The following is a 21,249-nucleotide window of genomic DNA, read 5'->3' as shown; positions in this document are numbered from 1 at the left end:
AGATAACTGAGAGGCCAGGTGTTTAAACCAAGAGACACTCGGGACGCCCAGGGGGCTCAGCAGTTGAGCATCTGCCTTTGGTTCAGGGCATAACCCCGGGGTCCTGGGATGGAGTCTTACATGGGGCTCCCCACAAGAAGCCTGCTTCTCCCTCTGCCTGTGTCTCTGCCTCTCTCTCGGTCTCTCAGGAATAAATAAATAAAAGCTTTTTAAAAATGAAAAATTAAATAAATAAATAAATAATAAAGAAAGAAAGAAAACAAGAGAGACAGTGATTTAAGGGGTCTGACTAAATTATTAAACTGGACTGTTTTGAACCAGATTGAATATTTAATGAATTTTCTACAGAGCCAAATGCCAACTAGGGACAAAGGATTTGGGGAGAAAAATGAAAGGAAGGAAGGAAGGGAAGGAGAAAGAGAAAGAGAAAGAAAGCCATTATTTTTGTACATCTGAGTTGTGATGTGAGTTAAATTTATTAACTTCAAATTTTGCCATCATGCGTACAATACCATACTAAAACCGTAAGGTGGATGCTTGAGTTATATACAGCTTTGAGTATCAAACACTGGACAGACTGGGAGGAGAACAGTGCTCTCCCCGTAAAGTGCTGGAACTGGGCAAGGGAGGGGCTCTTGTGCCTGGTACCTTCACCTGGGAACCTGGATAAACTAGGAAGGCGATGTGGCAATAAGAAGCCTGTTAGGGGCCGCCCGGTGGCTCAGCGGTTGAGCATCCTCCTTTGGCTCAGGGTTGGATGCCGGGGTACTGGGGTCGAGTCCCACAAGGAGCCTGCTTCTCCCTCTGCATGTGTCTCTCATGAATAAATAAATAAAATCTTGAGAGAGAGAGAGAGAGAGAGAGAGAGAGAGAGAGAGAGAGAAGCCCTGTTAGCTTCTAATGCTGCAGTAACTACTGGTATACCTCGTTCAACTAGTTGGGAACCCCGCCGAAGGGAATTGTGGTACGTGGATTCTCTAGAATAGAGTAAGTGACAACAAAATGGGTTGATTCACACTTGTCTGATATGATTCAAGAACATCAGCTTGGTGTCTTTTTCCCTTCATAACTATTTGTATTTCATGTGAATCATGCCACCTTTTTACATATGCATAAATATTTCAGGAAAAACGTCGTTTTCTGATTTGCTTAAATGCATTGATATTAGTTTGCTACACTGGTAATTAATAGGAAATGTTGGGGTTTGGGAGCGAACGGTCAAGAAAGAATTCTTGATACATCTTTGGTGCAAAAAGGGTGGTTTTATTAAAGCACAGGGACAGGACCCCTGAGCAGAAAGAGCTGCCCTGGGGTTATGAGGAGAGGCTGATGACATGCTCTCAAGTTAGGAGAGGATTAGGGATAGCGCGAGTCTCTAAGGAATTTGGAAGCAAGGTTTCTAGGACCTTGAAAAGCTAGCTGCTGTTGGGAAGGTGATTACTACTATCTGGTAAAGCCCTAATCATGAGACTTTTCAGATGTGTATCAGTGGGGGATTGCTAACATAGATCTTGGGGAGGAGGGCAGGTAGAGATAAAGGGAGTTTCCAGAGGGATTTTCACATGTTTAAGTAGACTCACAGGATCCTGGAGGTCAGCCTGATGTCAAGCTAAGGTTGCCTTTTGCCTTTAGCAAAGTATGAACATTGAGGCACTTGAGTTCCTGGGGGAAGGTCACACTGCCTGTCCCAGACACTTGTCAACAGGCTGTAAGTTATCAGGAAGTTTAATTTCTTTTCTTGTGCCTTCATTCTCCACATCAATAAGGAGGAGAGAAGCTTCTGTTCCAGTGTTCATCTGTAGGGCACTTCCATTTCAGTCACTACTCCCAAGTCCCCAGGAAACTGAGATCAAAGATATTCTCCTTGACCTCAGCACTTCTCTGGCCTGATGCTGTTCTTTTTTCACATCTTTACACAACTCTTCAAAGCATAGGTAAGACCAGGCTGTAACAGGTAACCAGACTTTATTGAAGGCTTCAGGATAGTAAAACGGAATTATAAACCCAATAAAGGAAAACTTTAACCTGGCTACTAAATGTGACTCCTGAATGTCACATGCTGTCCTCACCCACCACTCCTTTTATTTTTTTTTCAAAGATTTATTTACTTGAGAGAGAGTATAAGCAGGTGGAGGGACAATGAAAGAGGGAGAGAATCTCAAGCCAACTCTGCGCCATGCATGGGGCTCAGTCTCACAACCCTGAGATCATGACCTGAGCTGAAACCAACAGTTGGATGCTTCACTGAGTGAGCCACCCAGGTGCCCCCCCCCCAACCATCGCTCCCTTTAGCCCCTGACTCCCTACTAAGCGTAGGGAGTAGCCCACCCTCCTTAACAGGATGCTTGTGACCTTGAACATATCCCCCCAACACCCTCCCCCTCCCGCCCCAGTTCAGGCTCCAGCCCAAGGCTAGCTCCCAGGAAACACAATAATCTCCAAAGGACAACTCCACAAACGAGAATGAAAACTCTTAACTTTGGTAAAATAGAGCAGTTTAGCTCTGGGCTGCCCTGAAGCTCTCTACCGCTGAATTGCCAATCCACCTTTTCTTTCTGCAGGTCCACATTGCATCTTTTCTTTTTTGCCGGTTTTAAAAGTCAGATTATTGAGGTACAATATACATACAGTAAAATTCACCCATGTTAGTGGAGGGTTCAATGAGTTTTGACAAACACATGCTGTGTTATCCCTGCCACAATCAAGATGTAGAACAGCTCCTTCACCCACGGCTTGTGCCCTTTGAGCCCTCCTCACATGCTCAGCCCCAGGCAAAATTGACCTTTTGCCTATGACTATAGTTTTGCCTGTTCCAGAATGTCATATAAATGAAATCATAAAAAATAAAAAATAAATAATAAACAAATAAATAAATGAAATCATACACGTGGTAGCTTTTTACATCTCATTTCTTTCACTTACTATAATGTAAGTTTATCCATGTTAAATGTATCAGGAGTTTGTTCCTTTATATTGCTGAATAGTGTTTTATTGTATGAATTTACCACACCGTATGACTGTTCTACAGCTGATTAATCCCTTCACCAGCTGGAGACCCTTTCAGTTATTTACTTTTTTTTTTAAAGATTTATTTATGTATTTATTCATGAAACACAGAGAGAGACAGAGGCAGAGACACAGGCAGAGGGAGAAGCAGGCTCCATGCGGGGAGCCCGACGTGGGACTCGATCCTGGGTCTCCAGCATCACACCCTGGGCTGAAGGCGGCGCTAAACCGCTGAGCCCCCCGGGCTGCCCTTTTGATAATTATAAATAAAACCACTAAAGTATTTGCATCCAGGTCCTGAATAAGCCTAAATTTTCATTTCTTCTGGGTAAATATCTAAGACTGGGATTGCTGAGTTGTATGATAAACCTATGCTTAACATTATACAAAATGGTAAATTGCTTGCCAAAGTGGCCGTACCATTTTGCATACCCAAGAATGTGCAAGAGTTCTAACTGGACTCCCAGGACTTGTTATTATCAGTCCTGTGGTTAAGAAATATATATATATAAATACATATATAATATTATATATATTATTATAATACATGTATACAGGTATGCCTCTGTGTAGCTTAAATTTTTAATGACTCACCATGTTGAACACATGCATGTGTTTATTTGCCACCCATACCTCTTTTTGGTGAAATCTCAGTTCAGTAATTTTGCCCATTTATTTACTGGGTTGACCACTTTATTGTTGGGTTTTGAGGATTCCTTACGTATTCTAGATCCAAGTCCTTTATCAGAAATGTGCTTTGCACATTTTTCTCCTAAGTTTGTAGCTTGTCTTTCCATTTTGAAAAATAGTTTATAACTTGCTTTGTTCAGGTTTCTATAATAAAATACCAGATATGCCAGACATTTGTTTCTCAGTTCTGGAGGCTGGGAATACCAAGATGAAGGTGCCAACAGATTTGATTCCTTGTGAGAGCCCTCTTTCTGGTGTGCAGACAGCTACCTTCTCAAATTCTCCTCACATGTTGGAGAAAGAAAGATCAAGCTCTCTGGTCTCTTGTAAGGGCACTAGTCCCATTATGAGGACCCTACATTTATGACCTCATCTAGGTCTAATTACCTCCCAAAGTCCTCATAATAAAAAATATTTGAGGAGAGAGGACTTCATCGTATGAATTTGGGGAGGAGTGAAATACAATGCAGTCCCTAATGGTGTCTCTCAACAAGAATAATTTCTAGGTTTTGTTGAAGTCCACATTATCAGTTGTTTTAACAAATCATGCCTTTGGTGTCATATAGAGGAAATCTATGCCTAACCTAGATCACAAAGATATTGTCTTACATTTTCTTAGAGAAAATGTATACTTTTTAGGTATTTTTATTGAGGAACAGTCCATTTTGATGAACAGTTATATGTGGCGCCAAGTATAAATGATATGTTGTTGTTGATGATGTTCTAGCACCATGTGTTAAAAAAGGTCTATCTCTGGTTTCTCCATTCTGTTCCATTGATCTATGTGCCTATGCTTTAATAAATACCACAGTCTGCAGGTGCCTGGGTGGCTCAGTTGGCATCTGACTCTAGGTGTTGGCTCAGGTCATGATCTCAGGGCCCTGGGTTCAAGTCCCACATCATGCTTCATGCTAGCCATGAACCCTGCTTAGGACTCTCTCTCTCTCCCTCTTCCTTGCCCTTCCCCCTAGTGCTTGTTCTCTTTCTTAAATAAATAAATCAACAAATACCACACTCTCTTGATTAGTGTGGCATTATCCTGGGTCTTGTTTTTTTTTTTTCCAAGATATTATTTATTCAGGAGAGACACAGAAAGGGAGGCAGAGACACAGGCAGAGGGAGAAGCAGGCTCCATGCAGGGAGCCTGATGTGAGACTTGATTCCAGGACCCCGGGATCACACCCTGAGCTGAAGGCAGATGCTCAACCACGGAGCCACCCAGGCGTCCCTATCCTGGGTCTTGAAATCAGGTAATATGAATCCTCTAAGTTTTTCCTTTTTAAAAGTTGTTTTAACTGTTCAATTCCTTTTCATCGCTATATAAATTTTAAAATTAGACTGTCAATTTTTACTGGGAAAAAAAAGCCTTCTGGCATTTTTGTTGGAATATCATTGAATCCATGTAAATCAATTTGAAGAGATTTGACAGGGGTGCCTGGGTAGCTCAGTCGGTTAATCGTCTCCTGTCAGCCCAGGTCATGATCCTGGGATCCTGGGATGGAGCCTCACATTGGGCTCTCTGCTCAGCAGGGCATCTGCTTCTCCCTCTCCCTCTGCCCCTCCCTACTGCCATGTGCTCTCTCTCTCTCTCTCTCACACATGTGCTTTCTCTCTTACATAAATAAATAAATAAAATCTTAAAAAAATAAAATTTAATTGAAAAAAATGAAGAGGGGGGCATCTGGGTGGCTCAGCAGTTGAGCAACTGCCTTCGGCTCAGGGTATGATCCCAGGACCCTGGGATCGAGTCCCACACCAGGCTCCCTGCATGGGACCTGCTTCTCCCCCTGCCTGTGTCTCTGCCTTTCTCTCTGTGTCTCTCACAAATACATAAATAAAATCTTTTAAAAAATGAAGAGATTTGACAACTTAACCATATGGAGTCTTCTGATCCAAAATCATGGTATTTCTCTCCTTTTAGTTAATTTCCATCAGGAATGTCTAATAGTTTTCATTGTACAGATTTTACACATCTTTTGCTAAATTTATCCCTTAATATTTTATATTTTCCACGATGTTGCTTTTTAGATTCAGTTTCTGAATTTATTAAATATTTTTTACTATTACTTTATAGTAAAGCATTGAATATCTCATGTAATTTTTTGAATACTCCACTGGACATGAAAAACTGAAAGGTTGAAAAGGTACAGGGAGCTGTATCTCACTGCCCCTGGACAACAACACAAGAGAGTACCACATTGCATATCGCTACCCTGGGAAAACATAAAAATTCAAAATTCAAATGATGGTTTCTACAGAATGTGTGCTGATCTCACACTACCATAAAGTCAAAAAACTATAAATAGAACCTCATAATTTGGGCACTATCTATATGGAAATATAATTGATTTTGTATATTGACCTTGTATTCTATGAACTTGCTAAACTTATTTGTTTTAGTAGCTTTTTGTGGATTCCTTAGGATTGTCTGTGAACAAAGACACTTACTTCTCCCTTTCCAATGTAACTTTCACTGATATTTCTTGATTTTATTGGTTGCACTAACTAGAACCTCCAGCGATGTGATGACTTAAAGTGATATCCTTGCTTCTCTTAAATCTTAATCTTTCACCATTGCATTGGTCTGCTAGGGCTGCCATAAGGAAGTACCAGACTAAGTGATTTAAATAGCATTTATTTTCATGTAATTCTGGAGTCTAGAAGTCTAAGATCAAGGTGTCGGTGGGGTTGGCTTTTTGAGGCCTCTCTCCTTAGCTTGCAGATGGCTGTCTTCTCCCTGTGTTTTTACATGGATTTTTCCTCTGTGTTTGCTTTAATCTTCCCTTCTTTAAGGACATCGTTCATATTGGATTAGGATTCATCCTAATGACTCCATTTTAACTTAATTACCTCTATGAAGTTCCTATCTCTACAATAGTTACATTCTGAAGTATCAGGGGGTTAGGATTTCAGCACACAAATTTGAGGAAGGGGGTGTAACTCAGTCCATAACAACCATTAATTATGATGTTGGTTGTAGGTCTTTGTAAATGTCCTAAATCAGGTTGTTAAAATTCCTTTATTTCTAGTTTGCTCTAGTTTGCTTAACTTTCTAAAATCATTAATAAGTGCTGAATTTTCTCAAGTTTTTTTCTACATCTATTAAGATGATTATATGTGTTCCTTTTTTTTTTAATATACTAAATTCCATTGATTGATTTCTCAAATATTAAGCCCACTTTGTAGTTCTGTAATAACTTCATTCAGTCACGATGTATTATCCTTTCTTATATCTTGCCAATTTTTATTTGGGAAAATATCATAGAACATCTTTGGGGTGCATAACCTATTAAAGGACATATTTGTCGGTGGAAGGAGAGATGATGCACAAATGTTTAGTCATTTATCAGAACACGAAGAATAAAAAAAAAGAACATGAAGAATAAACATATTAAAATATGTAGGCAAATATCAGAAATAACAGTTCAAAGAGCTAAAAGTGAATGAAAGCAAGACTGGTGCATAAAGTCATCCCTATTCGTCCTTGTTTTTCAATGTTTTTAGATTATATGCACATTACTTTGGTAGAAGTCAAATTTAATTTATATTAATGGAAAAAAAGTAAATCTTCCCCATCCAGAGACTAGTCATTTGTTTTTAGTTTGTTTTCATTACAACTCTGATTCAGCTGGGACTTTTTTTTTTTTTTTTTTTTTGGTGGTGCATAGTGTGAACAACTCAAACAGGTTCTATTTCCTCCCAGATACCTAGTAGCTCCTCCCAGCACAATGTATTGTACAAATGTACATGTAATGTACAAATCACATGTATTGATTGTCTTTAACTTTTTTCCATGTTCTGTTAATACTCTGAATTATTTATACCAGGTTGTTTCTATATCATTTGTCCTTGCCCTGGTACCACACTGACTTGAGCTGTAGCTACAATGAATTTCCTGTGGTGGAGGAATTCATCCAAACAAACAAAAAAAGAAATAGGATGCGCAAGGCACAGAGGATTATAAAAGCAGGTGGCTGATAAATGCAGGGTTTGGAGGAATCTGAGAGTAGATATTAATAATGGAAATTGTTGGGGTTTGGAGCAAATGGTTACGAAAGATTTCTTGAGACATCTTTGCTGCAAAAAAAGGTGGTTTTATTAAAGCATGGGGACAGGACCTGCGGGCAGAAAGAGCTGCACTGGGGTTGTGACGGGTGACTGATCACATGCTTTCTTTTTGTTTCATTTCTTTACATTCAATTTGCCAACATATAGTACATTATTCTTTTCCGATGTAGATTTCAATAATCAGTCAGTTGCTCTAACACCCAGGGCTCCTCACATCACCCAGTTATCCCATCCCCCTACCCACCTCCCCTTCAGCAACCCTGTTTGTTTCCCAGAGTTAAGATTATTATATCCTTCCAAGTTGGGAGGAGGTTAGGGACAGTACAAGCCTCCAAGATATTTTGGAAACAAGGTTTCAGGATCCTGAGGGGCCTACCATTAGGGGAAAATAAGGTCATTTATTACTGTTTAATAAAAACTCAGGCACGAGACCCTTCAGATGTGTATCAGTGGGCCACAGACTTGGGGGATGATTCCCAACATCTATCTTGGAGGACAGAGATAAGGGGAAATTTCCAAAGGAATTTTTACAAATTAAAGAAGGCTTAGAGGGTCCTACCGGGGTCAGGCTCAGGTTGCCTGGAAAGGAAGGTATTAACCCGGAGGCGGCTGAGCTCCTAGAGGAAGGTCACTGTGCCCGTTGCCACGAGTCACCGATACACACAGTAAGGAAATTCACAATTTTGTTGCCCTCCTTGCGCACATCAGATACGGGCAACGCTGCAAGCGCGGCGGTAAGAGGCATCACTAGAGCCCGACGGGCCGGCCTCGGTGGGTCACAGGCTCCCCCAGCCCCGCCCCCGGCCCACGCGAAGCAGAGACGCCGCACTCCAAGGTAAGCCCCAGAACTCCGGCTTTGAGTTCTGCGCCGGCGCAGACGCGGGGAGCGACTGGTGGCGGCCGGGGGAAGGGGGGGCGGGCAACGTCACTTCCGGCCGGCAGCCCGCCCGCGGGATGGTCGCCCTCCCGGGGGCTGCGGGGCGGCGGCCTGGGGTCGGGGTCGGCGTGGTGGTGACGAGCAGCAGGCACCCGCGCTGTGTCCTCCTGGGCAAGAGGAAAGGGTCCTTCGGAGCCGGCAGTTTTCAACTTCCGGGGGGCCACTTGGAGTTCGGGTGAGCGGCCACAGGATAAACCCCGGGAGAGCCCCAGGTGCGGGGGACGGGCGCGCGCCGTGCGTGCGTGCGTGCGTGCTGACGCTGCGTCGCCTCGGGGTCGCCCGCCGCCCCCTGGCCCGGTGCCTGCCGGGAGCCGCGCCTGCGCCGTGGGGTGCTCAGCTGCTGGGGGCGGGGCGGTGGGTCTCTAACCTCGAGCGCGCGGGGTGGCCGGCTGGGCCTCTGCACCTGGGCCAGCTGCATCCGGTGCCCGCGAGCGGGGGGCCGAGCTTCGTTGGAGCCAGCTCCGAGGTCGCCCCGCTGTCCGTGGGGCCCCGTCACCCGACAGACGCCCGCCGCCCCTGCCGGCCGGACCCGTCTGCAGGGCGACTCCGATATGTATTATCGCAGCCCTCGAGGGCGGGCACGTGCGGGGGGCAGGTTTCTAGAAAACGGACACGTGGGTTCCCACCTTGACAACGTGCCGTTTCCTCACCCCAGCGAGATGACTCTGAACAAGCTGTGCTGCTGGGTCTGTCCTGTTTCCCCAAATTGTCTTGAAAATGCCTTTTTATTGTACCAATCGAGAGCAAAGAAGAGCACAAATCACATGTATTGGGCGCCCGGGGAGCGCCTGCCTTCGGCTCAGGGCGTGACCCCAAGGTCCCGGGATCGAGTCCTGCATCCGCTCCCACAGGGAGCCTGCCTCTCCCTCTGCCTGTGTCTCTGCCTCTCCCTCTGTGTCTCTCATGAATAAATAAATCTTAAGAAAAAAGTGTTTTATCATTTTTAGATAATTGATATAAGCTGTCAGGTAATAAGTCATACAGTTTCTAGGTTGAGCATCACATTGCCCAGATGGACACACTATATTGTACCTTGTTGATAATAAGTGTTAGGTCACAAACTAAGCACTAGTTAGAATATGTAAGTACTGGAGCAATGGCTAAAAGTAATAATTACACAATAAAGTATTGGAATCTTCACTCAGATAAGCAATGATAAGAGCCAGAATTGAACTTCAGTGAGCTTTTTACTAAGTGCTGGATATTATGCTAAGCTCTTCACATGTGTGCTTTCACTTTTTTTTTTTTAAAGATTTTTATTTATTCATGAGAGACAAAGAGAGAGAGGCAGAGACCCAGGCAGAGGGAGAAGCAGGCTCCATGCAGGGAGCCCGACGTGGGACTCGATCCCGAGTCTCCAGGATCACACCTGGGGCTCCAGGAGGGACTAAACCGCTGAGCCACCGGGGCTGCCCCCTCTCACATATCTTTAAATGACTGGTCCACTGAATGGGCTAAGTTTGATGGGAAACAAATAGGAAATGGCTTTTTCTCCTTCAATTGTCTTTTAAAAAAAAAAAAGATTTTATTTATTCACGAGAGACACAGGCAGAGGGAGAAGCAGGCTCCGAGCAGGAAGCCCAAGGTGGGACTCGATCCCGGGACCCCCGGGGTTACGCGCCGAGCCGAAGGCAGATGCTCAACTGCTGAGCCACCCAGGCGTCCCCTTCCATTGTCTTTAAACATGATTTGTCTTCCCCTTCTCTGCTGCTCCAAGACATTTCCTGCAAATTCTGTTGTTTTCCCGTCACTTGATTGTAAAAGTAGACTTGTTTTGGTCATTATGATCCACTTGCAAGCATTTGCCTCTCCCCTGTAGTGGGGAAAAGGAGAGAGGAGGTGGGCCACCTGCACGTCTCACTCTTTCTGGCTTCCTTCCTTCTGCAGGCTGTTGGGGAGGGCGGGAGGGGGCAGACGCTTTACAGGACTAGTGCTGCTGTGATCCACCCACGGGACCCTCTGGATGCAGCATCCGCAGGTGTGCTCTCGGTCTCAGCGTCCAGTTCTTGGTTGTTTGGAAGTCCTGTGAGGATGTCTCTACTGCACAGTTCTCTGACATAGGTGACCCATTTAGCTCTTGGTTTAGCAACTGTCTTGTGTTTTGTTCATGCTGGGGTCCCCCCCCGCCCCGCCCCTGGTGGTCTCCTGCAGTATCTGCTGGGCCCAGAGGAAATTCGCAGTGGAAATGCCTTCGCGATTGCCTTTTCTCCTTGCTCATTCTCGTGAGCTTCTCCAGCCAGTCTCCTGCTTTCCAGATTCTCAAAGTGAGAACAAGCCTCAGCTTCTGTATTCACACGCATCCCTAAACACCAAGGGACACATTTGTGACTTGCCCGAGAGCTCTTACCTTCCTACTACCTCTGCTCTGATGCACAGCCCATGAGTTTCCACAGCTCCAACGTCTTTAGCAGGGGAGTAGCACCCCTGTATCTCCTTGGGAGTCACACGCAATCTCTGCCACCAGTTTTCTTGGAGCACCTCTCACTTGACTTTGGGGTGGAGTTTTCCCCTCATCAGGAAGAAAGGAAATATTGCTACTATGCTTGAAACTGCGTGACTTTTCCTGCCTCCCCCAAATCTCCTGTTTCTTACTTTGTAGACTGGGTGGGGTGAAGGTCAAAAGACAACTCTGTCTTTTGGAAACCTTTGTGTTTAGATGGCACCTGTTTGCTCTTTTGCTGCGCTCTTTAGAATTTAGAGGTGCTTATTGCCTATTGTCCTCAAAGTTGAGGCTTAAACGAAAAATCTGAGCTACAGGGATCCCTGGGTGCCTCAGTGGTTTGGCGCCTGCCTTTGGCCCAGGGCGCGATACTGGAGTCCCGGGATGAAGTCCCACGTCAGGCTCCCGGCATGGAGCCTGCTTCTCCCTCCTCCTGTGTCTCTGCCTCTTTCTCTCTCTCTGTCTATCACAAATAAAAATAAATAAATAAATCTTAAAAAAAAAAATCTGAGCTACAGGAAATCTGAGCTACAGGAAAAGACATCATCCACTCCTTGATACACATACAACAACCCAGTGAGGAGGTGGCTTATCTCTTTTTATTTGTCCAAGGTAGAAAGTAATGGACTTTGAAATCAAAGCTAGGTCTAGCTGGCTCCAAAGCCTGTGCTCTTACCTGGTATGCCAAACTGTCTCCTGGTGACATACGGCCTCCAGGCACGTGACCTGGTGCTGAATTGGCTGAATGTTTAATAATTTTTTTTTTTTACTCCATAGGAAGTCCTTCTGGTCTTCCGATAACCAGATACCTTATACTCCAGATAAGAAGAGTATCAAAAGCTGGGTTGTTGATTGTTTTAAAGCATGAGCCGGTTCTTTTTGCTTTACACTAGAAATTCCTAGCCAAGAATTTCAGAGCAAAAAAAATAGTAAAGTATGTAAACGGAATTGAATACAGTGGCGTGCTTCTGTGTTCCAGGGAAACGTGGGAAGAATGTGCTCAAAGGGAGACTTGGGAAGAAGCAGCTCTTCACCTGAAAAATGTTCGCTTTGCCTCAGTTGTGAATTCCTTCGTCGAGAAAGAAAATTACCATTATGTGACCATACTAATGAAAGGAGAGGTGGATCTGACTCACGACCCAGAGCCAAAGAACACAGAGCCTGAAAAAAATGAAAGTAAGAGAATTCTATAATCATGCACCGTCTTCAGCAGCATATCACTGGAAGAGAATTAGAGTCTCTTCATATGGAAATATAAATATACCCCCCCACCCCCCGGGGACGTAAGGACACAGCAGGAAAGAGAACTGGCTCCACAGACATACCTCCTGACTCACATCCTGGTTTTCCCCACTAGAGATGTGTCACCTCGGGCAAGTTACATAAGGTCTCTGCGCCTCTTTTCTCCTCTGTGATACAAGTAACCACCTCGGGTGGCTGTAGGGATGGAATGAGTTAACACATATAAAGAACCAAGTGGACACAACAAGCGCTCAGGACATCTTAGTTTGTTAGTGTTTAATTTTGTTTCAAACTCATTCTCAGCGAAACATTTAAGGGGCCACCCTCAGTGTTCTCACCTGTGCAAGAAAGGTATAAGTTTCCCGAATAGGGATGCCCGGGTGGCTCAGCAGTTTAGCACCTGCCTTCGGCCCAGGGCGTGATCCCGGGAACCCAGGATCGAGTCCCACATCAGGCTCCTGCATGGAGCCTGCTTTTCCCTCTATCTGTGTCTCTGTGTCTCTCATGAATAAATAAGTAAAATCTATAAATTAATTGATTTCCCAAATATATTAATTAATTAATTAATTTCCCGAAAAGCAAGTGACGAACCTGACAAAACCGCTAATCCTCTGTGTTGAGTCCAGTGCTCCGAAAACTTTAACAATTGACATTTGCCAAGTGCTAAGTATTGTTCTGGGGGCTTTGCATGTCTCGCCTCACTTGAAATTCCATAAAGCTCCACGAGAAAGAATAAAATCTCAAACTTCTCAAACATACTATTTGCCATTGGAAACCTTACCCGGTATGTCTTGTGTACCGGACCTCCCCTGGGAACATTTCATTTATTCTCTAATGTTACTCACTGAGTACCGTGTGCCAGACACTGTTCTAGGCACTAAAGGAACCCTGGTGGGTAAAGCAAAGCCCCTGCCCTCTCAGACTTTACGTTTTAGGGGTGGGTTGGGGAAGGCAAGGAATTAACAGGTGTTTTAAAATCCAACGGTGAGGAATAAGAAGAAAAACAGGGACACTTGGGTACCGCATCAGGTAGGGTGCTCAGGGAGGGCTGGAGGGGGGGGCGGAGATGCCTAGGCCTGGAGGCAGTGATGTCTCTGGAATGAATGAATCACCGCTGAAGTGTTTTGCAGACTGAACTGCTTGCATGAACAGAAGGGCATGTTCCACCCAAAGGCCTGTTGACTCCGAGACGATTTTTCATAAAGCAGCTCCTCGAATCCCTCTAAAGTGAGCTGCAGAGTCTGAGCTGTTTTTACTCACTGCACTTTCACGCCAGATGTGCGGCTTTTCTCCTCACACCACACAGTTCTCCAGACATCAGTTAAGGTCTTAGAATTACACTGTCTGGAGTCAGTGTCGGATCCCAAAACTTAAGGAGCTCCGCCCCACAGGACCGCCCCCACTCCAAACACCAGTCGCAAGTCCCGGCCTCCTGTACTCCTGACTGCCCACAACCTCCTCTTTAGGTTCCTTATTTGCTAGAATGGGCCTGCTGAACTCGGGAAAGCACTTTGCTTATGTTACCAGGTTATTATAAAGGAAACAACTCAAGGAGAGCCAAATGGACGAGGGGCACTGGGCCAGGTTGGCGGGGAGAGGGATGCAGAGCTTCCACAGGACGCCCTCCCGGCACATTGATGCGTTCACCAACCGGGAGGCTCTTGTAGGGTTTTCACGGAGGTGCCTATGGCATGGGATCATTACATACTATTATTGCTATAATTTATTAAATCATTGTCTGCTGGCGATTAACTCAATCTCCAGCTCTTCTCCCTTCCCTTCGGGTGGGATGTGGGTGGTGCGAAGTCCTTCTGGTCACCAGCCCCCAGGCTGAAGCTATGTAGGGAACCCCAACGACCCATCAGCTTATTAGCATAAACTCAGGTCAGCCCCTGAAGGGGGCTCATTGTGGATGACAAGTGAGGCTGCTCTCACCTGTTACTTGAGAAATTACAAAGGTGTCAGGAGCTCTGTGCCAGATACGTATTTCTTATATCACAGTAACACACACACAAACACTCAAAAAGTATCCAAAGGGCCTCAGTTGGCCTAGAGTACAGCTGAAATCATTCATGCTCCAAAACGGGAAAGCAGGAGAGGTAGGTGAGAAACGCACCAGGTTCGCTGGGGGAGCCCGCTACGAGTTCGGCGCTCTCCCACCCCAACTGTCCTGGGAGAATTGAGGACCGTAACAGTGGAAACAAAAAAGAGTCTTGACATCCTGAAGCTGCAGGGAGGAGCAGTTGATTACTTGTCTTTTTAATATTAAATTGAGGTGTAAATATGCAGGTTTCCACTTTAATACCTTTCTTGGGACTCAGTTTACTTTTTTTCCCTTTACAAAGCAAAATATAATTCATATAACAGTTTTTTAAAAATCAGTCTGAGGTTTCTTTTATTCAGGTAATATGCACCAATTATTGTTATCTTTTTTAAAAAAGATTTTATTTATCCATCAGTGAGAGACAGAGAGAGGGAGGCAGAGACACAGGCAGAGGGAGAAGCAGGCTCCATGCAGGGAGCCTGACGCGGGACTCGATCTCAGGACTCCAGGATCACGGCCTGGGCCAAAGGCAGACGCTCAACCGCTGAGCCACCCAGGTGTCCCCGATTGTTATCTTAAAAACCCTAAACTTGAGGAGGAATGACCATTTCCTAATTTTTATCTCTAATACAGGCAAAAAACAAACCTGAGACAAAATGATGAAATGGTTTGGTTTTGCATACCTCGTGTCCTCAAGAAGCAGACATAGGAAGTGTTCATTTGTAGAGAAGGGCTGAGGAGAAAGCACCCAAGGGACCGACCGTCCCGCCAGCTCTGGCCAGTCCCCGGCCAGCAGCCTGTGCTCCCAGGGCCCCGCTCACCCGACCCGGCCTCTGCGGGGATTGGCAGGGGTGTGCATGGCCGAGCCCTGGTGCACAGTGACTTCCCGTCCTGCCCCACGCTGCAGGCCTGCGTTCTGCCCTGACGTTCAGAAGGCACCTCGGGTTCAGCTCAAGGGTTCAGCTTCAAGTCGTCCTCTCCTGAACTGCGAATACACAAAAGCAGATACGTGGGCTCATTCACCTTTGCCCGGCTCCTGTTCATAGAGTACGTTGCTCAGAATATGTTGAAGGAAGGAGGGGATGAGAGGGATGGGGTTCCCTCATACCGAGCCTACCCTGCCCCGCTTTGTAACAGCTTCTCCTCTTTTTTTTTAAAGGTTTTATTTATTCATGAGACACAGAGAGGCAGAGACACAGGCAGAGGGAGAAGCAGGCTCCATGTAGGGAGCCCGATGCAGGACTCGATCTCAGAACCCCAGGAGCCAAAGGCAGATGCTCCTCCACTGAGCCACGCAGGCATCTGTAAATCTTTCCTCTTCCAATGGATTTTTTTGTAATCCAGTCCCATCCATACTGTCTAAAGTACACCAAGAAGAATACTTTTTATTCTCTGCACAGTTTCCATTGCCTTTTTAAAAAGTGGAGGTTAGGGACGCCTGGGGGGCTTAGTGGTTGACAGTCTGCCTTTGGCTCAGATCGTGACCCTGAGGTCCTGGGATCGAGTCCTGCTTCGGGCTCCCTGCAGGGAGCCTGCTTCTCCCTCTGCCTGTGTCTCTGCCCCTCTCTGTGTCTCGAATGAATGAATGAATGAATGAATACTAAAAAAAAAAGTTGGAGGATAGCTGAGGAATTTCGTGATTACCTGTTCTATAGGTGAGGTAACGGGTCTATTTTAATGTAGTGTTGTAACCTGTAGTATATAGTTCTGTGTGTTTTGTTTAGCCAAATACTCAAGCAAAAATTGAGTGGTCCTTAATCTGGGTTTTACCATATGGGGCCTTTAGAAGCTCGGCTTCACGTTGACATAGCAGCATGTTTTAAACAATCACCGTTCTGTTAAGATCATTCTAAACGCAAATTACGTCGGCACAGCGGAGCTAATGCATAGCCCCACCGTGATTAGTAGCTTGCTGTTATTAGCAAGTCATTTTTAAATTTAATTTGTTTTTCTAAGTGTAGGTTAACTTGCCAACGTAAATATTCTGTTTCCTTCCAGCTAAATAAATTGATTTGGTATCTTTTCTTTTCTAGGTTGGGAGTGGGTTCCCTGGGAAGAATTTCCTCCCCTGGACCAGCTTTTCTGGGCACTGCGATGTTTAAAGGAACAAGGCTACAATCCATTTAAAGAGGACTTGGATCATCTGGTGGGGTACAAAGGCCACCATCATCTCTAGGCAAGAAGATAACGTGATCTATTTTGAAAAGACAAAATGAGGTCCTGTTAGAGAATGAAAAATAACCCACATTTCAGAACAACTGCATTCTATCTAAAAGTTTCCGTATGATTGTCAATGTATTTGCTCTCTCTTCATATACCCACCACCCTTTCAGCCAGGACTTGTGAAACATTTTCTGGCAGTAGGTCATTTAGGTCATGTGAGACTGAGACTCAGAAAGTGTGATAAATGGTGATATTGTGCAATTCTGCGTCCTGTACTCTTCTGTGATATTTACTGTGCAGTTTGCCGTTACCCGCTGCATGGAGGGGACAGCAATAGAACAGCCTCCGTGTGTCCCTTCAAATAGAGATCCTCGTTCAGACGCTGACATGCATGCCTGCTGCAGCATTTGTCACGTATGTTGATTTTCCTCTTCTGTTTTATTTAAAACAAAATTTTCGGGGGATCCCTGGATGGCTCCATGGTTTAAAACGCACCTGCCGTAGGGTGTGATCCTGGAGACCCGGGATCAAGTCCCACGTCGGGCTCCCTGCATGGAGCCTGCTCCAACCTCTGCCTGTGTCTCTGCCTCCCTCTCTCGCTCTGTGTCTCTCATGAATAAATAAATAAAATCTTGGGGATCCCTGGGTGGCGCAGCGGTTTGGCGCCTGCCTTTGGCCCGGGGCGCGATCCTGGAGACCCGGGATCGAATCCCACATCGGGCTCCCGGTGCATGGAGCCTGCTTCTCCCTCTGCCTGTGTCTCTGCCTCTCTCTCTCTCTCTGTGACTATCATAATTAAATAAATTTAAAAAAAATTAAAAAAAAATCTTAAACAATTTTTTATTATTTTATTTTATTTATTTATGAGAGACACAAAGAGGCAGAGACCGAGGCAGAGGGAGAAGCAGGTTCCCTGCGGGGAGCCCGATGCAGGACTCGATCCTGGGACCCCGGGATCACGCCCTGGGCCGAAGGCAGATGCTCAGCTGCTGACCACCCCACGCCCTGAGTGTCCCTCCGTTTTCTTTTTTAATCGTCTGCCCCATGAACCCTCATAAGGAATCTATGTTCCTTAGTCCTCTGGTGTTTTTCTGTTTGGGTTTATTTGTTGTCATTTTGTCTGTGTTGGTCTGCGAGTGCAACCACAAGCTTCCTGGAGGGAAGAGGTGCTAAGACCCTTGGACCGTGATGCAGTGCCTGAGATGGGTCCCGAAAGGCTGTAGGGCCGGATGCTCAAACTTGAGTGGAAGGCCCCACCCAGGTCTCCAGGCAGCAGGCAGCGGGCAACTTCTCCAGGCCGCCTTCCCACAGCCTCCCCGTGACTCTGAAACGCTTGAATGTGGCCACACTTGGAGAAACACCGCGTTCCAGGCACTTGGCCGTGTAACCGATGTGGCCGTTGTGCTTTGCACAAACCTAACATCCTTAATATGGGGAAGGCAGCTGTAGGATACTAATTTTAAACCTTGGACACTTTGAGTGGAATCCCATTGTAATAAATAGGACCAAATATCAACAGTACTGTTGACACTTAATCAAAGTGGAACCCTATTGTTGCACAGTAGAGACGAGAGCACGGAATGTTCTGGTATGCAGGTTAGAAAAAAATTGAGCAGAGGGGATTCTGGAAAAGCCCATTCTTAGAGCACTAAGCAGTGATTCCTGAGGATGTTTTCATACCAAACCTGTGGCAACCGGGTTTTCAGTGACAGAGAAATGAGCGCTATTAGGTAAAGGGGAATACGCCACCCTTAAATGGGCCATTTTGGCATACTGATTAATTTTAATTAAGGTTCCTGAAGAAATAGCCAGTGCAAGAAGGCATCCTGACCCTCCTCTGTGTTCCCGAAAGTGGGAAATAAATCTCCCATGTGAAAGGCACCGTATGCACCAGGAGGAAGAGAGACACGGTTATCCCCAGAGATAGGGGATTTAGCAACAAGAAGACTGAGATATCGTTATTTCTTCACTGATTAACCACCCCAAGCTCAGACCCCTTTGGTTTTGTCAGTTCTTCACGAATGCATCGTTCCTTCATCTAAAAGGCTGGGCACTTCGTTGATTTTCGTATTCGTATGGGCTCCCGTATATACAAAATTAGATTTCTCCTCCTGTGACTCCATGTCGATTTAGCTATTAGACCAGCCAAAGAACCTAGAAGAAGGGGAAAGCTTTCTGCTCCCACGTCGGACACGCTCACTTTAACCAGGGTCCCATGTATGTGAGTCTCAGGTACTTGCGTCAGGATCAAGGAGTGAACTTTCCAGTACAGAAAAAGCAGCAATCCAAAAGCATGACACTTTGGGGGGGGAGGGTGATTAAAAATTGATGCAAACTTTTGAGGCGCCCAGGTGGCACAGTTGGTCGAGCATCTGACTCAGTTTCTGTTCAGGTCGTGGTCTCAGGCTCGTGGGACTGGGCCCCGTGTCAGGCTCCTTGTGCGCAGCACAGAATCTGCTTGAGATTCTCTCTCCCTCTCGCTCTGCCCCTCCCCCCTGCTCGTTCTCTCTCTTTCTCTCTGATAAATAAGTCTTTAAAAAAGATAATAAAAAATTGATGCAAACTTTGGATTGTACCTCAGGAGAACCAAGTGTTCGATTATGACATTTTTGGTCATGATGTCTTTGATACTAATGTCTTTAAATTAACACTCATTTGTGTATTTATTGATTTTTGAAGACCCTGCTCCATGCCACAACTCTTGGGAAGTTTTTGTTTTGTTTTGTTTTTACCTTCTTAGAAGTCACATTGTTGCAATAAATGTTGAAGTTTTGAACTGTCCCTGTGTTTTATTGTGCTTGCCACTATTTGGATTTGTCTTGGTGTTTGGGTCGTGTGCGTATTATCTGGCCCTCCCCTGCCCTGCAGCCTCTCTGTCTTATTCCTCGCTGTACCCTCAGCACTTGGAAGATGCTCAAACACGTGAGGAAGGAAAGGGATAAAGGGGAGGGGGACTGAGCTACGGGGGCTCAAGATCGACACTGTGAACGGCAAATATTGCTTCTCACTGACCCCACGTCGGCCTAGGAGGCCTTCGATACAGCAGGCAGCACCTGTCACTGGGAGGTGAACCTAGTGGAAATCTGTTCCGCATGATCACTAATGCTAATAGTCTTAGATGGGTCCCGAAAGGCTTTAGGGTCTGATGCTCAAACTGGGTGGAAGGCCTCACCCGGATCTCCAGTCAGCAGGTAACCAGCAAGTTCCTTAGAAAGTAAAGTAGCTAAGACATTTAAAAGGGAGGTTTCAGCAAAAGATTTAGAAGACAATGTGGTTATTTAAGAAATAAAAGTACCCATTTTGTGGCAACATAATTCACTTAGATGGCCTTGAAGTCAATTGTTACAAAGAAAATCATTTTACCAGGTAAATGTTATAATTAGGGAGATACATGCTGGCCAAAGGTTTGGTCTCATACAAACTGCTGGAAAAAAAATTTGTGTTAAAATGATGATACAACAAAATAGTTCATTGAAAATACTAACCAAATTCAGTAAAATGGTCTTAAGTTTATGTATGTATTGATTATGCAAGGGACCTTAGAAAGGACCTCACATATGCCAAATTGAATGTAAGATTAAAAAAGCAAATACGTTACCAGACCATTAAACATTTACTTCATAAAGCTTATCCAGTCCCCTGGGTGATGTGATGGGCCGATCTGTGTCCCCATACAATATTGTGACTTTGGTCATCTGAATTTCTCATAGATCTATTTGGCTTTTGTCCACAGTTCCTGGCTTACAGCTTCCAAAACCCTTGTAGTTTCCACAGTATGGAGAGTGATAAAAAAGTGTCTTTCATTAATGCGGCTTGGGGAAAGGGCCCAGAATGAAGGCTGGTTGCCAATGGAGCCACCTAAGTGAGTAGGGTGATTAGAGGATCGGGCCTTGCACACCTCCTCTGCAGAGGAGAGGGGCCTATGGGCTGAAGTAATCACCAAAGGACGACAACGTAATCATAAAAACCCGGAAGGGCAGAGATCAGAGAGTTCTGGGTTGGCGATCTGGGGAGGGTGGCATGCCTGGGGAGGGCATGGAAGCTCAGCTCGTTCCCTATTCTTGCCCAGTTCATCTTGACCATCTGGATGTTGCTGACTTGTATCCTTTTATAACAAATCAGTAATCTGGGATCCCTGGGTGGCGCAGTGGTTTGGCGCCTGCCTTTGGCCCAGGGCGCGATCCTGGAGACCCGGGATCGAATCCCACATCAGGCTCCCGGTGCATGGAGCCTGCTTCTCCCTCCGCCTGTGTCTCTGCCTCTCTCTCTCTCTCTGTGACTATCATAAATAAATAAAAAATTAAAAAAAAAAAAAACAAACAAATCAGTAATCTAGTGTGTAAATAGCTTTCCTGAGTCCTGTGGGCCATTCTAGCACGTTAATCAAACCTCAGGAAGGAGTGCGGGGAAGTTCGGATTTATAGCCAGTCAGTCAGAAATACAGGTAACGACAACCTGGGCATGCGACTGGCATCACCAGCTTGGCCAAGTGGAGGGAGGAACCAGATCCTATAGCCAGGTAGTATCAGAACTGAATTGTAGGGCCTCTTGCTGTTGTCCAGATTGCTTGTTGTTGGGGGTGCAGGGAACCACCCCCTCCCACCACACACGTTGGGACTGGTATCAGAACTCAAAATTCCAGTGTGGAAGGCCTAAACC

General features: G+C 45.4%; 1 protein-coding gene across 1 annotated transcript; it reads left to right on the top strand.

Moving 5' to 3' along the window:
• Positions 1 to 8,679: 8,679 nt before the first annotated feature.
• On the top strand, positions 8,680 to 19,371 carry NUDT15 (nudix hydrolase 15). The gene is made up of 3 exons (XM_026017246.2): positions 8,680 to 8,876; positions 12,121 to 12,317; positions 16,461 to 19,371. Exons 1-3 carry the CDS (start codon positions 8,719 to 8,721, stop codon positions 16,601 to 16,603), a joined length of 498 nt encoding a protein of 165 aa, XP_025873031.1. The 5' UTR covers positions 8,680 to 8,718; the 3' UTR covers positions 16,604 to 19,371.
• Positions 19,372 to 21,249: the final 1,878 nt, after the last annotated feature.

The sequence above is a fragment of the Vulpes vulpes genome, chromosome 6 (assembly GCF_048418805.1).
Source record: "Vulpes vulpes isolate BD-2025 chromosome 6, VulVul3, whole genome shotgun sequence".
In the NCBI taxonomy this organism is placed as follows: Eukaryota; Metazoa; Chordata; class Mammalia; order Carnivora; family Canidae; genus Vulpes; species Vulpes vulpes.
The sequence above is the reverse complement of the archived record's forward strand: the minus strand, read 5'-3'. Positions and strand labels throughout refer to the sequence as shown.

Excerpts from the sequence above, each read along its gene's own strand:
- NUDT15 (XM_026017246.2), top strand. The coding sequence starts at position 8,719 with ATGGTCGCCCTCCCGGGGGCTGCGGGGCGGCGGCCTGGGGTCGGGGTC. Across the intron at positions 8,877-12,120 it reads GGGGGCCACTTGGAGTTCGG|GGAAACGTGGGAAGAATGTG; the intron begins GTGAGCGGCCAC and ends TCTGTGTTCCAG. Across the intron at positions 12,318-16,460 it reads AGAGCCTGAAAAAAATGAAA|GTTGGGAGTGGGTTCCCTGG; the intron begins GTAAGAGAATTC and ends TTTCTTTTCTAG.